Source organism: Nanorana parkeri, unplaced genomic scaffold (genome assembly GCF_000935625.1).
Source record: "Nanorana parkeri isolate BGI_ZX_2015 unplaced genomic scaffold, ASM93562v1 scaffold239, whole genome shotgun sequence".
NCBI classification, from domain to species: Eukaryota; Metazoa; Chordata; class Amphibia; order Anura; family Dicroglossidae; genus Nanorana; species Nanorana parkeri.
Window position 1 is genome coordinate 167,633 of NW_017306507.1, and position 22,055 is coordinate 189,687.

General features: G+C 38.7%; 1 protein-coding gene across 1 annotated transcript in view; it reads left to right on the forward strand.

Annotated features, from left to right (window-relative positions):
- Positions 1 to 22,055, forward strand: part of FREM1 (FRAS1 related extracellular matrix 1) — a 99,946-nt gene that overhangs the window by 12,951 nt on the left and 64,940 nt on the right. The window contains exons 5-13 of the mRNA XM_018556493.1: positions 2,448 to 2,771; positions 3,618 to 3,726; positions 5,708 to 5,839; positions 9,533 to 9,877; positions 10,618 to 10,760; positions 13,739 to 13,935; positions 15,769 to 15,859; positions 19,477 to 19,644; positions 21,449 to 21,657. Coding sequence (XP_018411995.1) covers positions 2,448 to 2,771; positions 3,618 to 3,726; positions 5,708 to 5,839; positions 9,533 to 9,877; positions 10,618 to 10,760; positions 13,739 to 13,935; positions 15,769 to 15,859; positions 19,477 to 19,644; positions 21,449 to 21,657 — 1,718 coding nt within the window. The remainder of the gene's footprint in view (positions 1 to 2,447; positions 2,772 to 3,617; positions 3,727 to 5,707; positions 5,840 to 9,532; positions 9,878 to 10,617; positions 10,761 to 13,738; positions 13,936 to 15,768; positions 15,860 to 19,476; positions 19,645 to 21,448; positions 21,658 to 22,055) is intronic.

Sequence of the window (22,055 nt, forward strand, 5' to 3'; positions counted from 1 at the left end):
TGGGGTGTTCAGGCTCCCTGGGGCTGCGGATCACTAGAGCCCCATTTGCCACCAGCATGCCACCAGCCATGTGTGCACATGAACACCCTGTGCGCACACCTATGATATTCTATAATTTCACACTTTCGAAAGCTTTGCTGTATTTAGTGAAGCACATGTTGACTTCTTTCTTTCAGTCTTTGGCTTTCTCGTTTATCCAGCATGCATCTGCAATAATGTGTCAGGTTCCTTTGCCTTTTCTAAATCTAGCGTGTACAACTTGCAATTCTCTGGAAATATCAGGTTGTAGTCTGTGTTAATAATAATAAAATCTTGCAGGTGTGTGATATCAAGGAAATTGTTTGATATTTTGAGCATTCTTTCAGGTCTTCTATTTTTGGTGTCGGAATATAAAATAGTCTTTTCCAATCTGTCAGCCATTGAGTGGTTTTCCAAACTTATGTTTGGTTTGGCATACGTTCCTTAGCACTTCGATTGATTTTTTTTTCCAGTTGTTGAAGTCATTTTGATGCTATGTTATTTATTCATGTAACCTTCCTTTTTGGCAGTGACGATAAAGTCCATCATTACAAACCTCTATTGGGTATCTGGTCTTAGAAAAAGTGTCTTAGTTATTGATGTATTTTCTGGAAGGGTCTTCTGTGTATTCCTTACATCTTTGTTTGATCTCAGTTCCAGGAGTGCTGGTTTTTGTCTGACCCTACATACTCTAGGCTGATTTTTTTTTTAATACTATGAATCTTCTGGAAAGTGATCATTGTTTTCACACATGTGTTTCCATCTTCAATGTCTGTACAAATATAATTGCACTATTAATGAATCATGATAGAAAGGAATCAGGTTCCTTTTGATAATGCTCCACATAAACTAACTTAGCTATTCTAATCAAGTCAGACACATAAAAATAAATAAAAGATTGATTAAAGACATATTTTCTATGTTTACTTTTGTCTTTGATATGTAAGAATTATCAAGTTAATGCATGAGCATGTATGACCAAAGATTAGGGGAAAATAGCATATTGTGTATATGATACTGAAGGGTATAAAGCATTGTAGCTAAAGTATTTTGCGTCTTATGATTTTGTTTATTTGTTTTCTTGTATTGCTGTACATCTGTCAGTGGATCCAGTCATCCAGATGGTGCTTTGTTAAATATTTGTTACAGCATAAGACAAATATGCGTAGCTGATAAATAACAATGAAATGTTCTATCTTTTGTATAGAGTATAACAACACAGAATACTATATCATATTTTACTGCATTCTGTAAGAGGGCATCAAACGCGGGGTGCACTGAGCAGATTAAGTTAGTGATATATATTCAAAAAATTAGGCTAATTTACAAAAACCTGAACACAAACAAAAGCAGATAACAATATCAATCAAATAAATATCTTGCTTCATAGAAGAAAACAATTAAACCTTACTTGTTGCTCTGGGCAATAGCTTTGCTCTAGTGTTTTGTAAATTTGCCCTGCATGCTTCATTTATTTTAGAAATTGCTATTGATTTTGCAACTGATAATAGGTTGTTTGCAATTTATGAACATAAATATTAGCAATTGATTTTTAGTTTAGCAGTTTATGGCTAATGTACTGTTGATCTTATTTAATGAAAAAATTAGATTTGTAAGTACGCGACAAAATCACTCTTTGCTCACAAATGACATCCCCTGGAAAGAGAATCTTTGAACAAAAGTTGATAATTGTCTGATTTGCCCATTTTCATCACTGGTCGCATTCTCCTTCCTTTTTTTTTTTTTTTCCTATTTTGATGTAAATGTGTATGTTGGGCAGAGGGCTGAAAATGTTTGTAGCACTTACACATAGGGCTTATGCGGTTTATTTGCATTTCTTTTTCAAATTGACGGTTGATTTACTAAATTCAAATCACATTGCAAGGAAATTTGCACTTTGCAAACAAATTTGCCCCTAGTTTAGTAAATGAGGTGAAGCTCTGCTGACTTCCATCATCCAATAATGTGCAAGAAAGAAATACTGTTTTGATGGGGTTTTTTTTGCACATGATTGGGTTTTCACCACATTCACTAAGCTAAGGAACCTTCCCCTAAAGAGTAAAAAAATCCCTTGCAAGCGGAGCAGCCTTCTTGCCTTTAGTAAATCAACCCCCTTATGCCTCCTTTTAATATGGCGTTTAAATTCCATTTTGCAGCCATGTTTTATGAATGCATTGAAGGGAATTTATCAAAACTGGAGCCGACAAAATCTGGAGCAGCTGTGCATGGCAACCAATCAGCTTCTCTCTTTCATTTTTAAATCTTAACTGCACAAACTGAAAAGAGAAGCTGATTGGTTGCCATGCACCGCTGGTCCAGATTGTGTCTGCTCCAGTGCTGATAAATTCCTCCCACTGTGTTTTCTTACATTTGATGACCTATCATTCGATATGACATTTTGTACTGAAATATTTTTGTAATTTTTGCAGTCAGAACATGCCTGGATTCCTGTCCACATCCGAGATGCAGTGCCCAACCAGATCCCAAAAGCTGCCTTCATGTCAATGTTCATTTTGGAAGTGGATCAGTTCATCCTTACTCCTCTGACTACAGCAACACTTGATGCAGTAGACGATGAAACAAAGAAACCTTTGCTGGTCTTCAACATCACAGACCCTCCACGAGAGGGATACATCACCCATCTTAGTGACCATACCAAGCCCATTACCTCCTTTACATGGCAAGATCTCAATGACATGCTCATAGGATATCAGCCACCTAACAGTAGTCACACGGAACGAAGAAATTTGGAGGTAAGTACTGGTAATCTGTGAAAGTATGTTGGCGTCTAAAAACAAGTTTGCACAGTGCTCTAGGCAGATAAAATCCACCTGCTAATGGGGCCGGGTCACAGAGTCTCACAAATTCCTCATGAGGCTAATGCAATCTACTGCAAGGGATATTTCCCTTAGCAGAGTGAATAACGTAAAGCTCTGCTGACTGTCAACATCCAATCGTGTTCAAGAAAAAATACTTTTTTTTTTATATCTTCCTTGTTTGTGATTGGATATTCTTTGAAAAGTGAATTTTTGGGACATTCACTAAGCTAAGGGAAAATTCCCTTGTAAAGTGAACAGCCTATTTGCCTTTAATTAGAGGGTGCAAGGGATAAACACCTTATAGTGAATACAAAGGTGAACTAGATACACACTACTCACTAAGCTGGATTAATTTAATTCAGTGTTTGGAATCTTTAGTTTGAACATGTTTTTTGATGAAGGATAACAGCTATAAATATAGATGTGCTGTTGCTACATGAATGTTGCTGCACCAGCATAAACAAAACATTTTTGCCCCATCACTGCCGTAAGTGGTCAAATAAACAACAAAGTATATTTAGTCACCCCCTATTAACAAAACACATGCTTCCCCCTACATTTTCATCTGCATCCTCTTCTTGAGCCATATAAGGCATAGTAGGGTGCAGAATATAGGGTAGTCAAAAGGCACATTTTGGATTAATTCCTAATTCTACACATATATTATACACCTGTATTTTATGCTGGTGCATTTATTCCAATGTAATCAATAACATTTATTAAAAAGTTTTGCATCTTGTAAAATATTGCAATTAAACCTATGACTTTATCTTTCTGTAGGTGGAGGTTGAAGTTCATGATTTCTTTTTTGAAAGGAGTTTGCCTATCACAGTTCATATATCCATTAGAACAGCTGACACAAATGCCCCTCGAGTATCCTGGAATATGGGTGAGATACTGATTTTCTTTGTATTGAAAAATGTTAATGTTTTAACTCAAGTTTTTATTAAAGAGGTCTAGGTAGAAATGGCATCAAACCACAGAAATCATACATTTATTTATTATGATTATTATCAGTTGATGAGGGTCACTGTATTTACACTTTATGACACTTTGGGACTTTTTGCACATAGCTATTTAAAGTGTATGAATAGCGACTTTAAAGAAGAACTCCGGGAAGATGAAATCTTAACCCTTGCAGTAGGGCTATCCAGTAAGTGCTCATTTTCATCTAGGGTCGCAAATGACATAGATATACTGCAGCTTCTCTCCTCCTTCACTCTGGTGGTCTAAGAACTTGTCAGTCTCCACATCCAATATAGTGTATTGAACGTGAGAACCCTGAGGTTCCATCGCTGGAGTTGATCTGATTCACTGCCTGCACTGGTCTGCTTGCCCTAAAACTACAAATGGTTAGCAGTTTTTGCACCATGCAATCCAAGTTCTCTATGAGATACATAGAATCCACTTTTCTGGAATTAGTCCACCCATTTGGAACCAACCTCGTCCTTTACCAAAGATACATAGATTGCATTGTGATTATATCTGAGTAAGAAGAAGAAGGAATTGCTTTTTTGACCAAATGCTAACCCTTGGGGCATTCAATTTACCTTCAAATCATCTAATTGAAATATATCTAAAACCAAAAAGTTATTCTTATTGTTACAGATACAGTGGAAAATGATTATAATCTCTGTCAAGTTTGGGTTATTGTCTCTGTCCATGTTGGGGACATTCACCTAAGTTGTCTTGGATGCAATGGTGATGGGAATTCCAACATTTCACCAGAACAAAAACAGCTGTCTAAGGAGGGGGTCCCCCTCACTTTCTGTTTGTTTGGCAAAAAGTAAAGGAAAATCTCCCCAGCAAGACACAAACAGCAAAAAATGCTATCCAAAACTGGCTTTTAATCATTAGGAATAGTGGCACCTATTAGCACAATCTACAAGGACCTGTAGCACCCCTTACCGGAACTCCCATACGTATTTGTGGGTGCTCGCAAGGACTGCGGATGGCGCTGCATTCAGCATAGTCTTGTGTAGAAACGTCACCAGCACACCAGCACGACAGAGACTTAAATGTCAGTGCAAATCCATTTATTGATGTCAGTCATCACGCAGAGTGTCATCAAACGCTTTCGGGGTCACGCAGGGTCCCCTTCATTTGCACTGACGTTTAAGTCTGTCGTGCTGGTGACGTTTCTACACATCTATTAGCACAAGACCCTTATTTCAAATATACTCTACCATGAAAGCTAGATGTAATTTTTCTGGATCCAGAACTGACAAAAACATTACCAAAAATCATATACAAAAAAATCATATGGGTTAATTTCTAAGAACACAAACCAGACTTTTTTTAAAATCTCAGATCAAATTTAGACAACTCATCATTTGAAATGTGAAACAGAATATGTGATATATTTGCTGGAGTACCCTTGTGGCCTCAAAAATGTTTATATTACACACAGATTTGACCACAACATCATGGTTTACATTTTATACACCTATCCAAGTTTAAAGGAGAATTATGAAATACACTCATCCCGATAGTAAGAGCTGACATGTGACACTGAAGCTGACACACATCGGCTCTATCGGCTAATTGTTTTAGCAGAAGGGTGTTATTTACCTATTTAAAGTTTCTTTGGTGTTACAGCACCTCCTGATTATTTTTCAAGAAAATTATGCCCACATAATTGATTGACTTAAGCCATTGTTACAGTATTATTATTTTATTTTATTATGTTTTAATTGGTCTTTTTCTCTAAATAAAACTAATACAATGGCAAAGAAAAATACATTGACAACTTTGGGATAATTGGTTTCACATTTACAGAAAAATGTTGTGTATGAAATAGTTCTTCCCAATCCCTAAATGTAGAACTGTATGCAATTTCATGCACTGTTTTGTTTATCTACTCTATTTAGGTCTTGATCTCTTGGAGGGTCAATCTCGACCAATCACATGGGAACAACTTCAAGTGGTAGATAATGATAATATCAATGCTGTCCGCCTGGTCATTGTAGATGGGCTAGAGCATGGACGCATTACTGTCAGAGGTAGGTAGTCTTTTGCTATGTATCTGAGCTTTTTAGCCCTCTATGTGATAGCAATCAAGTTAAGTGTAAAAAAAAAAAAAGTCTCATTAAAGTCTCATTTAAAAACACACCCAAAAAGTTTTAAGGCCCCCGCGTGCACGCACTTATAAATGTAAATACCCGTCGGGTGTGCCAACGATTATGCCACACATGTTAAATATTCCTGCGAACGTCGCAGTGAGAGCAATAATTTTAGGGCCATTAATCACTGATAACACTAAACTGAGGGGCGGTAAAAGCGTTTTATTAGGCATGGTAGTTTATGCCATTTCGCGGGCGCACAAATTTTAAAGCTTGACGTGTTTGGTGTCCATTTAACCGACAAGACCGTATTTTACATTTTCAAAATGTTTGTACTTTTTTCATTATATAGTAAAAAATAAAAACCGCAGTGGTGATTAAATACCAGCAAAAGAAAGGAGTTCCAGCACAGTGCTGTGCTGTGCTAGAACTCCTGTATTGGAGGTGACAGGGTCAATAAAGAGAACCTGTCACCTCCAAAGGCTATCACACAGGGGCTTGTTAGCCAGCTCCTGTGTGATAGCAATAGCAAGTTAAGTGAAAAAAAATTATTATAAAAATTTACAAAAATAATAAGAAATTGGAGGGGAGGGGACGCATTGCAGAACCTGGCCTTGGGGCAGCAGGGAGAGTAAATCCGGCCCTGGGTTTAACACCCCGTTCAGCAAATGGTTAAAGACACTTCTTGTGTTAGTGGCTAGTTTATGTGCTTACTTCTTAGTGATAAAGAGCATTAATCAAAACAGAAAAGCTGAAAATATTAAATTATATGAAAACTTTTAGTCCTGAGTTGTGTGATAACATTCCCCATAAACGTAATATCCTATGAGCTTTGAATGTACAAGTGTGCTAGGAACTAGCAGCAGTAAGTAGCCCTATCTTAGCGCACACCTGCTTTTGCTCTTTGACTGTGACTAGGCCCTACTGCAAAGTACTTCTCTTCTAAAATGTTAAATATTTAATTCTGCTAAGTCACTCATTATCTGCTAAATTCCACACTGAGAATATGACACTTTTGCTGTCTTTTGAGTTGAAGTACAGGACTGCAATGTGCTTTAAGCCCCTTGATCACTGGAGAGGTTAGAAGTCACCCTGTTTAATTCAGCTAAACCGGCAAATAGCAGACTTGTAAATCCACCTAGATGTCAGATTGAAGTTGATAGCCTGTAATCCTCTGACTATTAAATATTCAGAATAAATTGAATTTCCACAGCCCCGGAACAAATCGTTCAACTGAAAAATTGAGAGATTAGAGAAAATCTTGTCATTTATGTGGTTCAGCTTTTACACAAATAAGTTACATAAATTGGTATGGAACTTTGACAAATGGCAGTGGACATTCACAAATCTGAAGGCAGTGATGTGTGATCTTATATTAGTCAGCAGCTTGTATATAAACTATTCTTAGGTTGTAGTAATGTACTCTAAAATCTTCTATTGGCTTAGACCAGCTATTTCAGTATTTCTGATAACAGACTATAAAATCATTGATTACGCATATATGATGCTATGGTACATATGTATCAAAACATTGTTTTAAAAAGTGACAACATCCCATTTCCAATTGGATTATTGATATTTAACATTAAATATACACCAGATGCCAAATAAACTCTGTAATACAAAGTAGGAAAACTATAACTGCAAACTATACTGAAGATGTCACTTGTTTAACAGAGAAAAACTTTAAATGCACCAGATATGTACTTCATTGGGGTTGATTTAAATGATTGAATGCTCAATTTAAGTCAATAGGATAACGCTGTGTTCACTGTAACCACCAAATCATGTGAAAGAAAAAAAAATTAGTTATTTACATTTCCCTCACATGCAGGGCCGCTTTATTTTGAGGGCAAAGTAGGCCTTTGCCCAGGGCCCACTGTCTATGGGCCCACATAAAGAGGGGAATGTTTTTTTTTGCACTCTGTGATGGTCCTGCGCTGTTTTGACCACATGTTCCGGACAGGGGCGGACTGACCCTTGGGGCACTGCCCGAAGACCCGCGGCCAGGAGGAGGCTTGGTCCGGAACAGGGCTGAGGTACTCTTTTTCCTTCCTTCCATGGCAACGCACAGCTTTTCATTTGCGGGCACGAGGAACTGTGCCTCTGCCTCCTGTCGGGCAACCACAGTGCAGCAACGGAGTGATCTCCTCTGCAGCTCTGACACCAGAGCCAGCAGAAGCCAAGTAGGAGATGGAGACGGTGTGGCAATGTGTTCTTAAAGTAGTGTTCCACCACATGTGATGTGACACAGTATGCTGGGGGGGAGTATGGGCATGGGGGGGGGGCAGATGGATCATGGCACCTTATTTGATGGCAAAATTTCATTGGTATGGCAGTGTTAAAGTAATGTAACATTATTAGGCCTCATTCACACAGAGCGTTCTGGGATTTCTGCAGCAGAAACATAAGGATTCCTGTGGCAGGAATGCCAGGTGTTCCATTTATATGCAGCCGCTGTACCCTGCATGCATGATTGGTTTTTCAAAGTGAACATAGCCTTGTGGACTATCAACATCTGCCTTTATACATTCCAGGGCTATTTGAATAATATGACTCAGCTACCCATATACTTTCAAGGTAGCCAGCAAAAAAACTAATTGAACTGTTTTAACTACTTGGGTTACATATAGAAGCAACACTGTCACATCAAGGCACCTCTGATAAGTGTGGCCCCTTACAGTAAACTATCTGAGCTCCCAGCAACTGTAAAGTATCTAGGTTCCCAACTTTAGCAATGCACAGACAGAGAGTAGGCTCATATGGAAGCTGCCATTTCCGCTTTAAAGTTACAGCAACACACCAGAAGCCCATAAATTGTATTTGCAAGGTAGCTGAAGACTTCCAAGTGTGTGTGTCTGCACCAAATACAAAAAGGCAACACAGGCAGCTGCTCTGATCTGTTTGAAATGAGCAAAAAAGGCAAAGGTGTTTTGGAAATGCAACAGCATATGCTGTTATGTACTGATTGTATTACGGACATTCTAATGTACTGATATACTGTTATGCCTTCTGAGCTGTAGATGGCCATGTAGTGCAATGTTAGCCTCTCTATATGCATGCTTATTTATGATACACAGGAAGTTTTCTTATATTTATGTTTCCCTCATCATGCTGTATTCTGATGTAATGTTCTTCTAAAAAAGTAAAACTTAATTCAGCATGCCTCAGGATCTCAGTGCTTAATCTAAACACATAACTAACAAGGTGCACATGGGCAGGACAATACAAAACAATACAATACAAAAGGTCCTAAAAAGCTGTTTCATCTAACCGAGTTAAAAACACAGGCTTACGTTGTTTTTTAGACATTGTGTGTTGTCATGCTTAGATGTATATAAAAAAAGTATCAGCATTTCTTTTAATTGGGAACATATTTATTGTGTCGGTCAGTATACATACAACAAATCTGATATCTTTAATTGAATATTAGTGTGCTTTTAGGGATATATACAGTGGACATTAATTACCTCCTAGCCTGCCATCTTTATCATTGATTGACATCTTCTTGTATTTGTTAGTGTAAAAGGGAGGCAATAGAGCAAGACCAGTTATGTTTTTTTTAAATTTTTATTTGCACCGTAACATTGAAAAATTTCACTTTTAACACAAAACTGTCAATTTTGCAATCAGGAGGCAAAGGATTTATGTTCACGGTGAAAGACATTCAGGCTGGTGTGGTCTGCTATCATCATGATGACAGTGATACAGCCAAAGACTTTGTCGTTTTCCGAATATTTGATGGGCGCCACAGTATTCGACACAAGTTTCCAATTAACATACTCCCTAAGGATGATAGCCCACCTTTCCTAATTGCAAACACTGTCATCGAGCTTCCAGAAGGTCAAACTGTTCTCATACAAGGCTCAATGCTCTGTGCCTCTGATATGGACTCGAGCGATGATTACATACGCTTCAATATAACCAAGCAAGCAGCCGCTGGGAGCATCATGAAGAAACCAGGACAAAATGCTTTAGGTATTAAAGTATTATTGTTTATAATACTCATGCATATTATTGTTTATGATATCAATGCAGAATTTAAAGGTAATGGTCTAGTTTTGAAAAAAAAATAAAGGTGGCTTCTATATACTAAAGAAAAAAATCTACCCCATGGAGAGTTACAGACAGAAATAAAAACCCCATATAATTTGTAACTCTTCTTCACAAATTGGTTCCAGTAAGATTTTAAATGCATAGTCTTCCATTTTTTGTTATTGCATGACATGCAGAGATGTCTACACTTACCACTAGAGGAAACTCGGCACGCTTATTTTGACTGCCTTTAACCTCCCTCCTTATCATCTGTCAAAATAAGATGTATTCCACTTAGGTAGGGTATTGTTTACAATTACTTGGCAAATTTATAGACCTGAAGCATGGAAAGGAGAAGTAACACACGATCACGGTGTTGCATCGCAAAGTAGAAAACAGACCTGGAAAATGTAAGGAGCAAATAAAGCAGCTTTTTAAAAAAATATCTTTAACATACTTTACATCAAGCTGATAACTTGTAGATGTTTGATTACATGTATATGAATATTGAAAATTACTATACTTTTACTTTGAAGCGCTGCTTTCCTTGATAACTTTTTTTTATCACTCAGGCATAAAATAGGACATGTATGTTTTAAGTTTATTGCAATCTTTGTCTGTGTTTAATGATCAAGTATTGTAGCACTCTAACTTGTATTCTGTATTATTTCCTCTCATTAAAGCTTATCCTGTTACAACTTTCCTGCAAAGAGACTTGTTTAACGGTATCATATATTACAAGCATCATGGAGGAGAAGTCTTTGAAGATTCTTTTGAATTTTTTCTGTGTGACAGTCATACTCCCCCTAACTTCTCTGGTCCCCAGGTATGTAAGGACTGCTTGTTATCTGCTCCATCAAGTGTTCAGCAATTGCTGTTAACTAATAAATAACTGTCATCTCTTAGTATTGTTGGTTTTAGTAAAACTTCACACTTTTCTTTGCCTGATAATGGGACCATATGCGGTTCCGAAACGTTGCATCTGTATGTGGTACCATGTTTATCTGACCATAATAAATTATGGGAATGTAGCGCTCACCCCCGAAGGAGCCGCTGAATATTGAAATAGGTTCTCCTACCTGTTGGTTCCAGCTACCGGTCCCCTTTGATCAGCAAAGTTAGGCAGAGTCCAGTCAATGTATAACAGGGAGCATAAAAAAAAACACAGCAAACAGTGGGGTGAAAGGCAACTGAAAGAGGGCGCTACAGGAAGATAAAGTGGACACCAGTGTGCTGGTGGCTTATCCTTCTACATGTAGACATGGGAGGGGGCACACCATATGAAAGGAAAGGTTGTATTGTATAGTACTAGAGAGTCCCATTGTTTACCAAAATATATATCACTTGCATTTCACACAATAGTGCTTCTAATAAGTGCTAAAAACTCTAGTAACACTGGTGCTTATTTTAGCAAATGTTTTTTCACTTGATTGTGGATCTAATACATGTTGTATATGAACAGCAGACATTATTCTATGGATTTTGGGAACTTTAGTATCCAGAGTGGAGGGCTTATATCTAATATCAAATAACTGTATTTTATATGTACAGTACTGTGCAAATGTTTTAGGCAGGTGTAAGAAAATGCTGTAAAGTAAGAATGCTTTCAGAAATAAAAGTGTTAATAGTTTTAGTTCTGTGAATTAACAAAAGGTAAAGTAAGTGAACAGAAGAGAAATCCAAATCAAATCAATATTTGGTGTGACCACCCTTTGACTTCAAAACAGCATTAGTTTTTCTAGATACACTTGTACACCGTTTTTTGAAGGAACATGGCAGGTAGGTTGTTCAAAACATCTTGGAGAACTAACCACAGATCTTCTGTGCATGTAGGCTGCCTCAAATCCTTCTGTCTCTTCGTGTAATCCCAGACAGACTCGATGATGTTGAGATCATGGCTTTATGGGTGCCAAATCATCACTTCCAGAACTCCTTGTTCTTCTTTATGCTGAAGATAGTTCTTAATAACATTGTATGTTTGGGGTTGTTGTCCTGCTGCAGAATAAATTTGGGGCCATTCACACGCCTCCCTGATGGTATGGCATGATGGATAACTCCATTGGCAGAAATGCAGGAGGCAGTTTGTTCACAGAAGGGCTGGAGAGCCAGCAACAGTGAACCATGATGGAGGTTCCTTGCAAGTCTGGGGCTGCATTTCTGCCAATGGAGGTGGAGATTTGGTCAGGATCATTGGTGTCCTCAATGCTGAGAAATACAAGCAGATACCTATCCATCATGCCATACAATCAGAGAGGCGTGTGATTGGGCCCAAATTTATTCTGCAGCAGGACAATCACCCCAAACATACAGCCAATGTCATTAAGAACTATCTCAGACGAACAAGGAGTCTTGGAAGTGATGGTTTGGTTACAACAGAGCCCTGATCTCAACACTGTCGAGTCTGCCTGGGATTCCATGAAGAGACAGAAGGATTTGAGGCAGCCTATATCCACAGAATATCTGTGGTTAGTTCTACAAGATGTTTGGAACAACCTACCTGCCGAGTTCCTTCAAAAGCTGGGTACAAGTGTACCTAGAAGAAGGCAAAGGGTGGTGACATCAAACAATGATTTGAGTTGGATTTCTCTTCTGTTCATTTACTTTTCATTTTGTTAATTGATAAAAATAAACTATAAACACTTTTATTTCTGAACATATTCTTACTTCACAGCATTTTTTCACACCTGCCTAAAACTTTTGCACAGTACTGTATACAGTATATGCTATTGGGTAATATTTAACCAGTTGTGGACATTAGACTTGTTCTGTACATCCAGAAAAAAACCTATTTAAAGTACACAGGGCATAGCATATGTAGCACGCCTTGTCCTTTTCTAACCTGCCACTCCCTCCCCCAACATGTTTGTCAAAAATCCCCGGCTGTCAAAATGACACTCAGAAGTTGTTGTGTAATATAGAAGCTATTAGGGCTAGAACACACTGGATCGCATTCTGGCTGGCTCACTTCGTTTTGGGGCGGGAGAGGGCATGGTTCTGCATTGAACTCAATGGCACCACAGCCACGCTCTCCGGCCACAATGCAATCGGCCCCCTGGGAACGCGTGGCACATTAGTGCCTGCATTCCGGTCAAGTCAGAAAAAGTAGTGCATACACTATTTTTTATGACTGCACCGGACTGGAATGCAGGCACTGATGTGCCACGCATTCCCGTGCAGCCGATCGCATTGCAGCCCCACCCGCCCAAAACGAAGTGATCTGGCCAGAATACGATCCAGTGCGTTCCGGCCTCAATCGGGGATGGTGTGGACTTGCCCTTGCTAGCTGCTGCTGTCAAAAAATGGACCTTCTGAACAGTCTTCATAAACACTGCTCAGAAGTAGGATAAACATATACAAAGTAACACTTTGTATTTACTTTGTTACTTTGTTCCATTCATCTGCAGATCAAAGGTGTGACCTTTGATCCTCATATGATGTCAGGTCCCCCCCCATATAATGTGTTCCTGTTTAACCCCTTAGTTTACCCTAATCAGACAGCAACAACAACCTAAAAAGGAGTTTAACCCTTTCACACTCCATTCAAAACAAAACAAAAATTGGCATAAGACACACGTACCTTGACGTTAAACAGAGAAAAGCATTGGAAATATAACTTGGCAATTCATCAGTTTAATATCATTGTTCAACAATTTAACAAAATAATAGTTCGCAAAATAAGGATTCACTCACACGGTATTGCATTTCTTAAAATAAACTTCAATGTATTTCTCAATCACGAATTATAGCTTGACAAACATGTAGTGATGAAAAATCATAATCAGTCAACTTATTTTTGTATTGTAGACTGTGATTATTCATATAACACCAGTGGATGATCAGCTTCCCAAGGAAGTTCCTGGAACAGTTCATCATGTGCTTGTTAAAGAAACCAAAATTGTTTACATTACAAAGAAACATCTACATTTCATAGACACCGAGTCTCCAGAAAGAGAACTTATTTACACTGTGACTACTCCGCCGTGCTGGATATCACCATCCAGGTAACAACAGTGCTTTCCTAAATTCCTCATATTTCCTCCTGAAATCTTCTCATACATTCCACCACTGCAAAAAGAAAGACTTATAAAAGAGGTACCAGTAATTACTACATCTATAGTCTCCATATTTTTTATCTGATATATAGAGAAATCTTTTTTACTTTGCATGTGTGATAGGTAACAACTTTCTAGTGCTTGGCCTACCAAACAATGGGACATTAAGGGGAAATTCAGTGTATTTGTAGTTTACAATTTCAGGAACCTTTGATGATGTTTCATAATATGTCTTAATAGACTGCTAGTGCTATATACATTTCAGAATGCTAGGTCAAAATGGGTTTCCATGCCAATGCACCTTCTGCAGCTAGCAGGTTGGCTAATGATAGACTACTGTGTCAGCATTTAGTGACTACACCTGTTTATAGTTATTGTATTCTCTTAAGTCCCTGGAAATTCAATAATCAATTATTATTGGATTCTGATGCTCACAAACATGAGCTTAGTGAATTATTATCCCACTGAGCTGACTGACATATTGCCACAGATATATTTAATGCTGGGTAACAATGAACCCTTGCTACCAACATGTACAAGTATAGTAATAAGGCTTTATAGAGATACCAAAAAACATAACACACATTATTGCAATTTGTAACAAGCGTATCATATTTTCATATTGCTAGAAACTGTAAAAAATAGGCCACTTAAACCTTAGTTAACCTTAATTAATCATAAATAATAGACATGTGCATTCGGATTTGGAGGAACTGGCTGAATCACAAAATTCCGTTGATTCAGCAGTTCGTCCAAATTTTAAATAACAAATTATTATACACCCAAATATACGAAAAACTATATTCGGGCATATATGATGTGAATGTGCAACTATGTAAAGCGCTGCGCAAATTGTCGGCGCTATATAAATACCTGTAATAAATAAATATATTGTTTCGTTTTGTATGGACACTGGCATCTTGCTGTGTCCAAGATGGTGACTCCTAAAAATGTGACGTCACCTGACGCCGGCATTGGGTGGGGTCATGAGCCCTGGCACCAAGATGACGGCAGACATGTGCAGAGCATGCCGCTGGCCAAAATGGCCGCCACGCTTTTTTTTAAGTTGTACACTTTCAGATTTAGAGGTTCGTTGCCTCCGAAACAGCATAATTATTCCTTTCATCAAACGAAACACATTAAAAGGTTTTTCCCTTTTCTTTCATTTAGTCTGAAATGAATTTTTATGCTGTGCACATGTCTAATAAGTAACTCCTTCTTATACTTTTTGAACTAATGCTGATCAAACTGAAAAAAGTGTGTTTTTTATTTTGTTACTTTTTTGTCTATAGATTGCATACAAAATAAAAATAATTTGTATATCATATATGTATTACAATGCTTTCTTAAGTAATGACTAATTTATTGCTGAATGAACAGGCCCATAGCAGAAATACAAAAACTGTTCTGGTCTGTAGGGGGTGGTATCAGTACTCGTACTTGTAAGTACTCGGCAAGTACCAGTACTCGTACTCGCAAAATTGGTATCTGTGCATCCCTTTATTTATATTTATAAAATCAAAATCGTACATTAAAACAGAGATGTACAAATCCCAGGAGCTCCGTGTGTGCCTTACAAATGACAGCTGCCTCCTAATTTTTGAATTTTTCTCTAGTGTAGTCTTGGAGATCAAAAGTATCGGTACATGTAATCGTACTTGTACCGAGTACTGTACTTGGTATCTGTGCAACCCTAGAAATTATACCTAAAGAAGACCTATTACAATTTATAATGGTTGCTGATACTTGATGAATATGTTCTCCTCTAATTTCTAGGTACAGTGGTCTAGATGCTGGAAAGATTATCCTAGTAGAAACTATTCCCAGGCTTGTAAAGGATCACGCTGCTGACATGATACTGACATTTACCCAGGTAAGCATTGATGTTTTACAACACTTGACTATGTTGAGATGGATTAACAGCAAGACTTCTTTATAATGAATGTATCTAATTGTAAACTAGTAATACGGGCAGCTAAAATAGAGTGCGAAAAGCATATTGCCACAGTTAGTAAAAAAAAAAAAAAAAACAAATTTTACCAATATATAAACAGTAAAAAGGGGAGAAAGGAGCAGATAGGCCCAATAAAGGACGAAAGCGGGAAGTTAGTCACAAATGACAAGGAGAGGGCCGAAGTGCTGAACACTTTTTTCTCCTCAGTATACACTCAGGAGGGAAACGGGTTTGACGCCCATGATAAAACACAGAGTTCATCACAAAATATAGCCAAGTGGTTGACGGAACCCGGGATACAACAAAGACTTAGGGGTCTATTCACTAAGCTGCCGTAGGCAGCCGAGTGAAAGACCGACCTGAAGTGAAGTGAGCTGAACGCTGTTCGGCTATTCACTTCAGGCTGGTAGGGCTGATTTCAGCCGTATATCGGCTGAAATCATCCGTACATCGGGTGGCTTCATGTGGCCGACTGGAAGTGCAGGAGGACGACCCGAAGTGCAGGAGGAGTTCGACTCAGCCGATCCAACATCTGGATCGGGTAAGCCGAACCTCCGGCAGGCTACTCGCTGCTGTTCGGTCTATGCTTATAGATGCCGAACAGTAGTGAGTGAATAGCCGAATGCCGCTGAGTGGCATTCGGCTCGGCTGTTCTGCTCAGTCCCTCAGAGCGACCGAGCAGAACAGAAAAATAGTCAAAAAAGTACAAAAAAAAAATAGAAAACGATTGTGCGGAGCTAGCAATGAGAGCTAAGTTCGGGAGCTGTACGGGCTATTGTGAATAGCCCGTACAGCAGCCCTTCGGTTCTACTGAACCAAAGGGGCCCTGGGGCCGAAGCTAGCCGAAGGATCGGCCGAAGCTACAGCTAGATCCTTCGGCTGCTTCGTGAATAGACCCCTTAGTCTACTTAATGCAAATAAAGCGTTGGGACCAGACAACCTGCGCCCCAAGATACTTAAGCAACTAAGCGAGGTTATAACTAGAGCATTATTCCTCATTTTTATGGACTCTCTAATGACTGGTAGAGTTCCGAGTGACTGGCAGAGGGCTACGGTAGTTCCAATATTTAAAAAGGGGGCAAGATGCCAACCTGGGAATTACAGACCAGTTAGTCTTACATCGGTGGTTTGTAAAGTGTTGGAGGGAATGATTAAGGACTACTTGGTAGAATTTGTTCAGGATAATGGTATAGTTAACGACAATCAGCATGGGTTTAGGAAAGACCGTTCCTGTCAGACTAACCTACTGACTTTTTACGAGGTGGTAAGTAGAGATCTGGATGGAGGGAGGTCTGTGGATGTGGTATATCTGGATTTCTCAAAGGCTTTTGATACGGTACCACACAAACGCTTACTATACAAGCTGAGAGCTATGGGCATAGATGAAAGGGTGTGTACATGGATAGAGAACTGGCTAAAGGAACGGGTACAGAGAGTAAGCCGAAAATCGTAAGATTTTCGGCTGGTTTTCGAACATGCTCCTTAGACAAAAGACATGTGACTGTACAGTAAAAACAGTTGCACGCCTTCCATACACTTTGCGATTATCGTACGATCGTAGGATTTCCCTCGATTATCGTGCGATAATCGCACAGTGTATGGGCACCTAAAGACTAGAGGCCACCACCTAAAACTGGTAGAAAAAAAAATTCAAACACAAGGGGCGAAGGGGGTTCTTCTCAGTTCGCGTGGTTAGGGTCTGGAACTCGTTGCCACAAGCAGTGATTTCCGCAAATAGTCGGGAATCATTCAAGAAGCTTTTGGACGATTTCCTGAGAGACCATAATGTACAAGGGTACAGGTACTCTTAAGAATGGATGACTCAGGGACCTATATACACACACACACACAATAGGTTGGATTTGATGGACTTAGTATTATTTCCTAGTACCATGTTTGAGAAACATTTCTTATTATCACCTATATATTCCTAATTAAATACATTTTTAAAATATAAATGAAAATAAGAAATAATGACTTACTTTTTTTCCAGGCTTGAGGTCCAGCTGTCACTTTTCATACTGCTTGGTTGATTTACTAAAGAATAATAGGCTGTTCACTTTGCAAGGGAATTTTCCCTTTGCTTAGTAAATTAGGTGAAGCTCTACTTACTTCCATCATCCAATCATGTGCAAGAAAAACATATATTTTTACATTTTCCTTGCACATAATTGGGCATTACTCTACTTACTCTAACTATGCCACAGATCTTTACAGTTGCAGCCCCCCAAAAACTGCTTAGCTGACACACTGTACCCCAAAACACAAGTTAATTCTTCACAATTTCTCTCTCCAATGTTCAGCTCCTTCACTTGCAGAACTCTTAGAGGGTTAGTCACAAAGCTAGCCGAAGGATCAGCCGTACCTCTGGCTGATCCTTCGGCTAGCATTGGCCACCAGAGCCCGTCCGTTTAGAAGAACTGAAGGGCTCCTGTACGGGCTATTCACTATAGCCCATACAGCTCCCAAAGCTGGCCGAGCGGCTCAGTCGAGCCGAAGTGAAACCCGAAGATCACGAATCACGGACGGCTCCACCAAGTTGTTATTCATTGGCCTAGCAGGTCACGGCCAATAGGAAACAATTGGGTGGAGCTAGCTGTCACTGCTAGCTCCACCCAATTGTTTCCGTTTTTATTCTTTTTTCGTTTTCCAATGATCTTTATTTTTATTTTTCCATTGAACTTTATTTTTGTTTTTTTGTTTTTTAATCTTTTTTTTTTACTTTTTTTATCCAATTATATTTTTTTTAACTTTTTTTAATCTTAATTTATATTTTAAGATTTATCATTTATTAAACTTTTTAAACATTTTTTTTCAACTTTTTTGACTGTTTTACTTTTCTGCTCGATACCGCGGAGGTATCTAGCAGAATAGCCGAGCCGAATGTTGGATCGTCTGAGTCGAACTTCTTCTGCATGTTCGGCCGAACCGAAGCAAGCCGATGTACGGCTGAAATCAGCCCCACAAGCCTGAAGTGAATAGCCGAACAGAGTTCGGCTCACTTCACTTCGGGTTGGGTGTTCACTCGGCTGCCTATGGCAGCTTCGTGAATAACCCTGTTGATTTTTAAACCCATGCTCTATTTCCACATGTTCAGTAACCTCAAATAATACCACTGTCTGTCCCCGAATTATAGAGACAACGTAAGTTTGGACACCGGTTGTGTGTGATATTGTTAGCTCTACATGCATTCCTTTAACACTTTAGAGGGAACAGTGAATGATCCTTAAAAACATGTTTACCTGCACCTGATATGATCACTAAGCAACTTAAGTTTGTGCTTTCTTTCCCAACTGACCTATCTTCCAGCTAACATTAGAGTGGGAAAAGATATAATAACTTTGGGTAAGAACCAAAATTGCTTTTTTTTCTTTAACCTAGTGATTTCTGCTACTCCTTCACTTGACAACCCTAGCCAACCACACACACTGAAAACCTATACTTGTTAAGAGGTGTCCATTAATGTTGGTTATATGAAGAATATTGGTGATGCTTAAATTTACATACAGGTATTTTAATTCAACTTGTATTTTCAGCATGCAGTGAGCCACATGAAAGTTGCGTACATGCCACCAATGGAGGATATAGGTCCTGATGCTGTACATGTCCGATTTGTATTATCAGTCCGTAACCATCACGGCGGTACAGTGCATGGCATCTGCTTCAATATTACCTTACTTCCAGTAGACAATCAGCCTCCTCAGGTATGTGCCAGCTTACAGTTTTGTATTATTAATTACTATTTATATTTATTTTACTGCTACTTCAGAACAAATATGCATCCCAGTAGTGCTGAGCTGCAATGCCGAATGTAGTGCCAAAAAAAAGACAAGCTAATTTGCCTTATGTCTTCTGTTTCAGTTTACACCAACATGCTGCGTTGGTGTGCCCTGAACAAATATAGAATATGTTGCATTTTATGCAGTGCATTTCAATGGTGCTTCAGTGCATAACAATAACACAAGAAGTTTAAAAAAAAGAAGAAAAAAAAGCACTGCAATGCATATTAACAGTGCATTGCAGCAAAGCAAATGTGTGTTATGCACACAACCGTGGAGTGAGTGGGCCCTCATTCTGATATTTTTTCAAAGTAAAATTTTTCTTTTATTAACAACTAATATGTAGATATTAATAAGGCTATAGATACAGATTCCTATGTATAAAATTACACTGTCAGTTGTCCTTGTCAGGAACTTCTCTCTTTGATACTAGACACTGCACACTATTTGTTTTTGCTGCTTCTGTGTGCAAAAAAGAGCTTCTTTCATCCTGTAGATTAGGTTCTTTTATTTTGGAGACCAAAAAAAATCTGATTCACAGCAGTACAATTCACTACCCTCAAAGCACACTTAATGCTACGCGTCTGTTTATTAACTGAGGCTTTTGATTCAGAAACATATTATTCTAATAAATTTATAAGTATTAAATGAACTTATATTTGTTTTACTGCCACTTAAAGTTTAGATATAAAGTCTTATTTAGTAGATGCTAGGAGCCCATGGGGTTGCAACTAATCAGAATTAAAGTGTATGTTACCCCAAAAATGTGTTTGTGTATTCAAATACTTTTTGGAAATTCTAGCCTATTATGTTTGTTTTTGAAAAATACCCAGTGATGACTCCAGTTCCACTTGCTTCATCTTTCAAACTGACCATACAAAGCACGGAAGCAGATCTGTGGCGGCGTGGTCAGTATCTGGGCTTCCTACTTGGAGTTAGGCCTGGTTCACACCTGGGCGTTTTACAGCGCGTTCCTACGCGCTGTAAAACGCTCAACATGTGAAAACCAATGATTGCCAATGGGCATGGTTCCCACCTGGGAGTTTTACAGCGGGTAGGAACGTGCTGTAAAACGTCCTACGCCCAAAGAAGTACAGGAGCTTCTTTGGGGCGTATTTGTCAATTTGCACACTGCTTTTTCCATCCTTAAAGTAGAGAGCATTAAATGCTCATACTTTTTTCAGTAATAAATCCAGATCAAATAGATATAGATTGGCCAGCAAAGTATCTCTTACATTTCCCCAAACACTTACAGTCATCATGTTTCCAATCATCTGGCTCCAACTCTCTCAGCTTGGCTTCCCTGAACTTCCTGTCCAGTACAAGATCACAAGGGAGTAGCCGTCCATCTGCTAACATGGAGAAGAGAGGAAGGAGAAGCAAGGAGCAGGGGAGTGCCTTGCCTTGCTGTGCCTGTGTGTTTGTGGAGACATACACAGTTTACTATTACACAAATGCCAATGTACACTAACCCATAGGTATACTGGCTATGAAATAGCAAATAAACTATTTCTTCAATTAACAACTTTCAAAAACACATCTTATTCCAGAAAAATTACATCTATTATTTAACATACTGTTCATAAATGAAAACAGAAAATCATGTCTGCTGGAATATTTCAATATTTCTAGCTTTTCTATATATACCCTTGATTATTCATTCACCTTAAATATTCTGAGTAGGTATTTTCTGCTAAAAACATAGTAACCCTGAACATTTATTGCTTAGGTATTTACATTTGATATGAGTGTGGAGGAAGGCGGCTCTCAGCAGATGACAATGGATTATATCCGCATCATTGACAAGGACACAACACAGGATCATCTTGGTATTATTCTTCAAAAGGCACCATTACATGGCATGGTTCAGCTGGATGGAAGAACTGTAAATGAAGGAGAACAAATCAGCTACCAAGACCTCATTATGCTAAAACTTAGGTTAGGATTGTTAAAATACTTGATTGTGTTTCTATTTTTTTGTGTAACATTTTTGACTGTAAAGCACCTTCATGTAGTAAGCAATGTTAAACGATGTACCAGTGGTCTGGCAACGTCTGTAGCAGTGACTCCATGGACCTGCCAGGGTTCACCTCTGGGCTTGATTAAAAAGTGAAGATGTTATAGGCGAAAATTTTGAAATGTTATTTGTGTCTGGGCCATTCCCTGAAAAATGTGCCTTTAGTCTTGAATTCCTGGTATTTGAGTGAGCCTAAGCACTACTGTGTATGCAACCTCAGCTCTATATCTGCAGTGTGAGATATAGACACTGCTTCCACTGATTGCTAGTCTCAGGAGATTTGAGGTGGTAAGGAGGGATGAGTGTGTACTACTCTGGT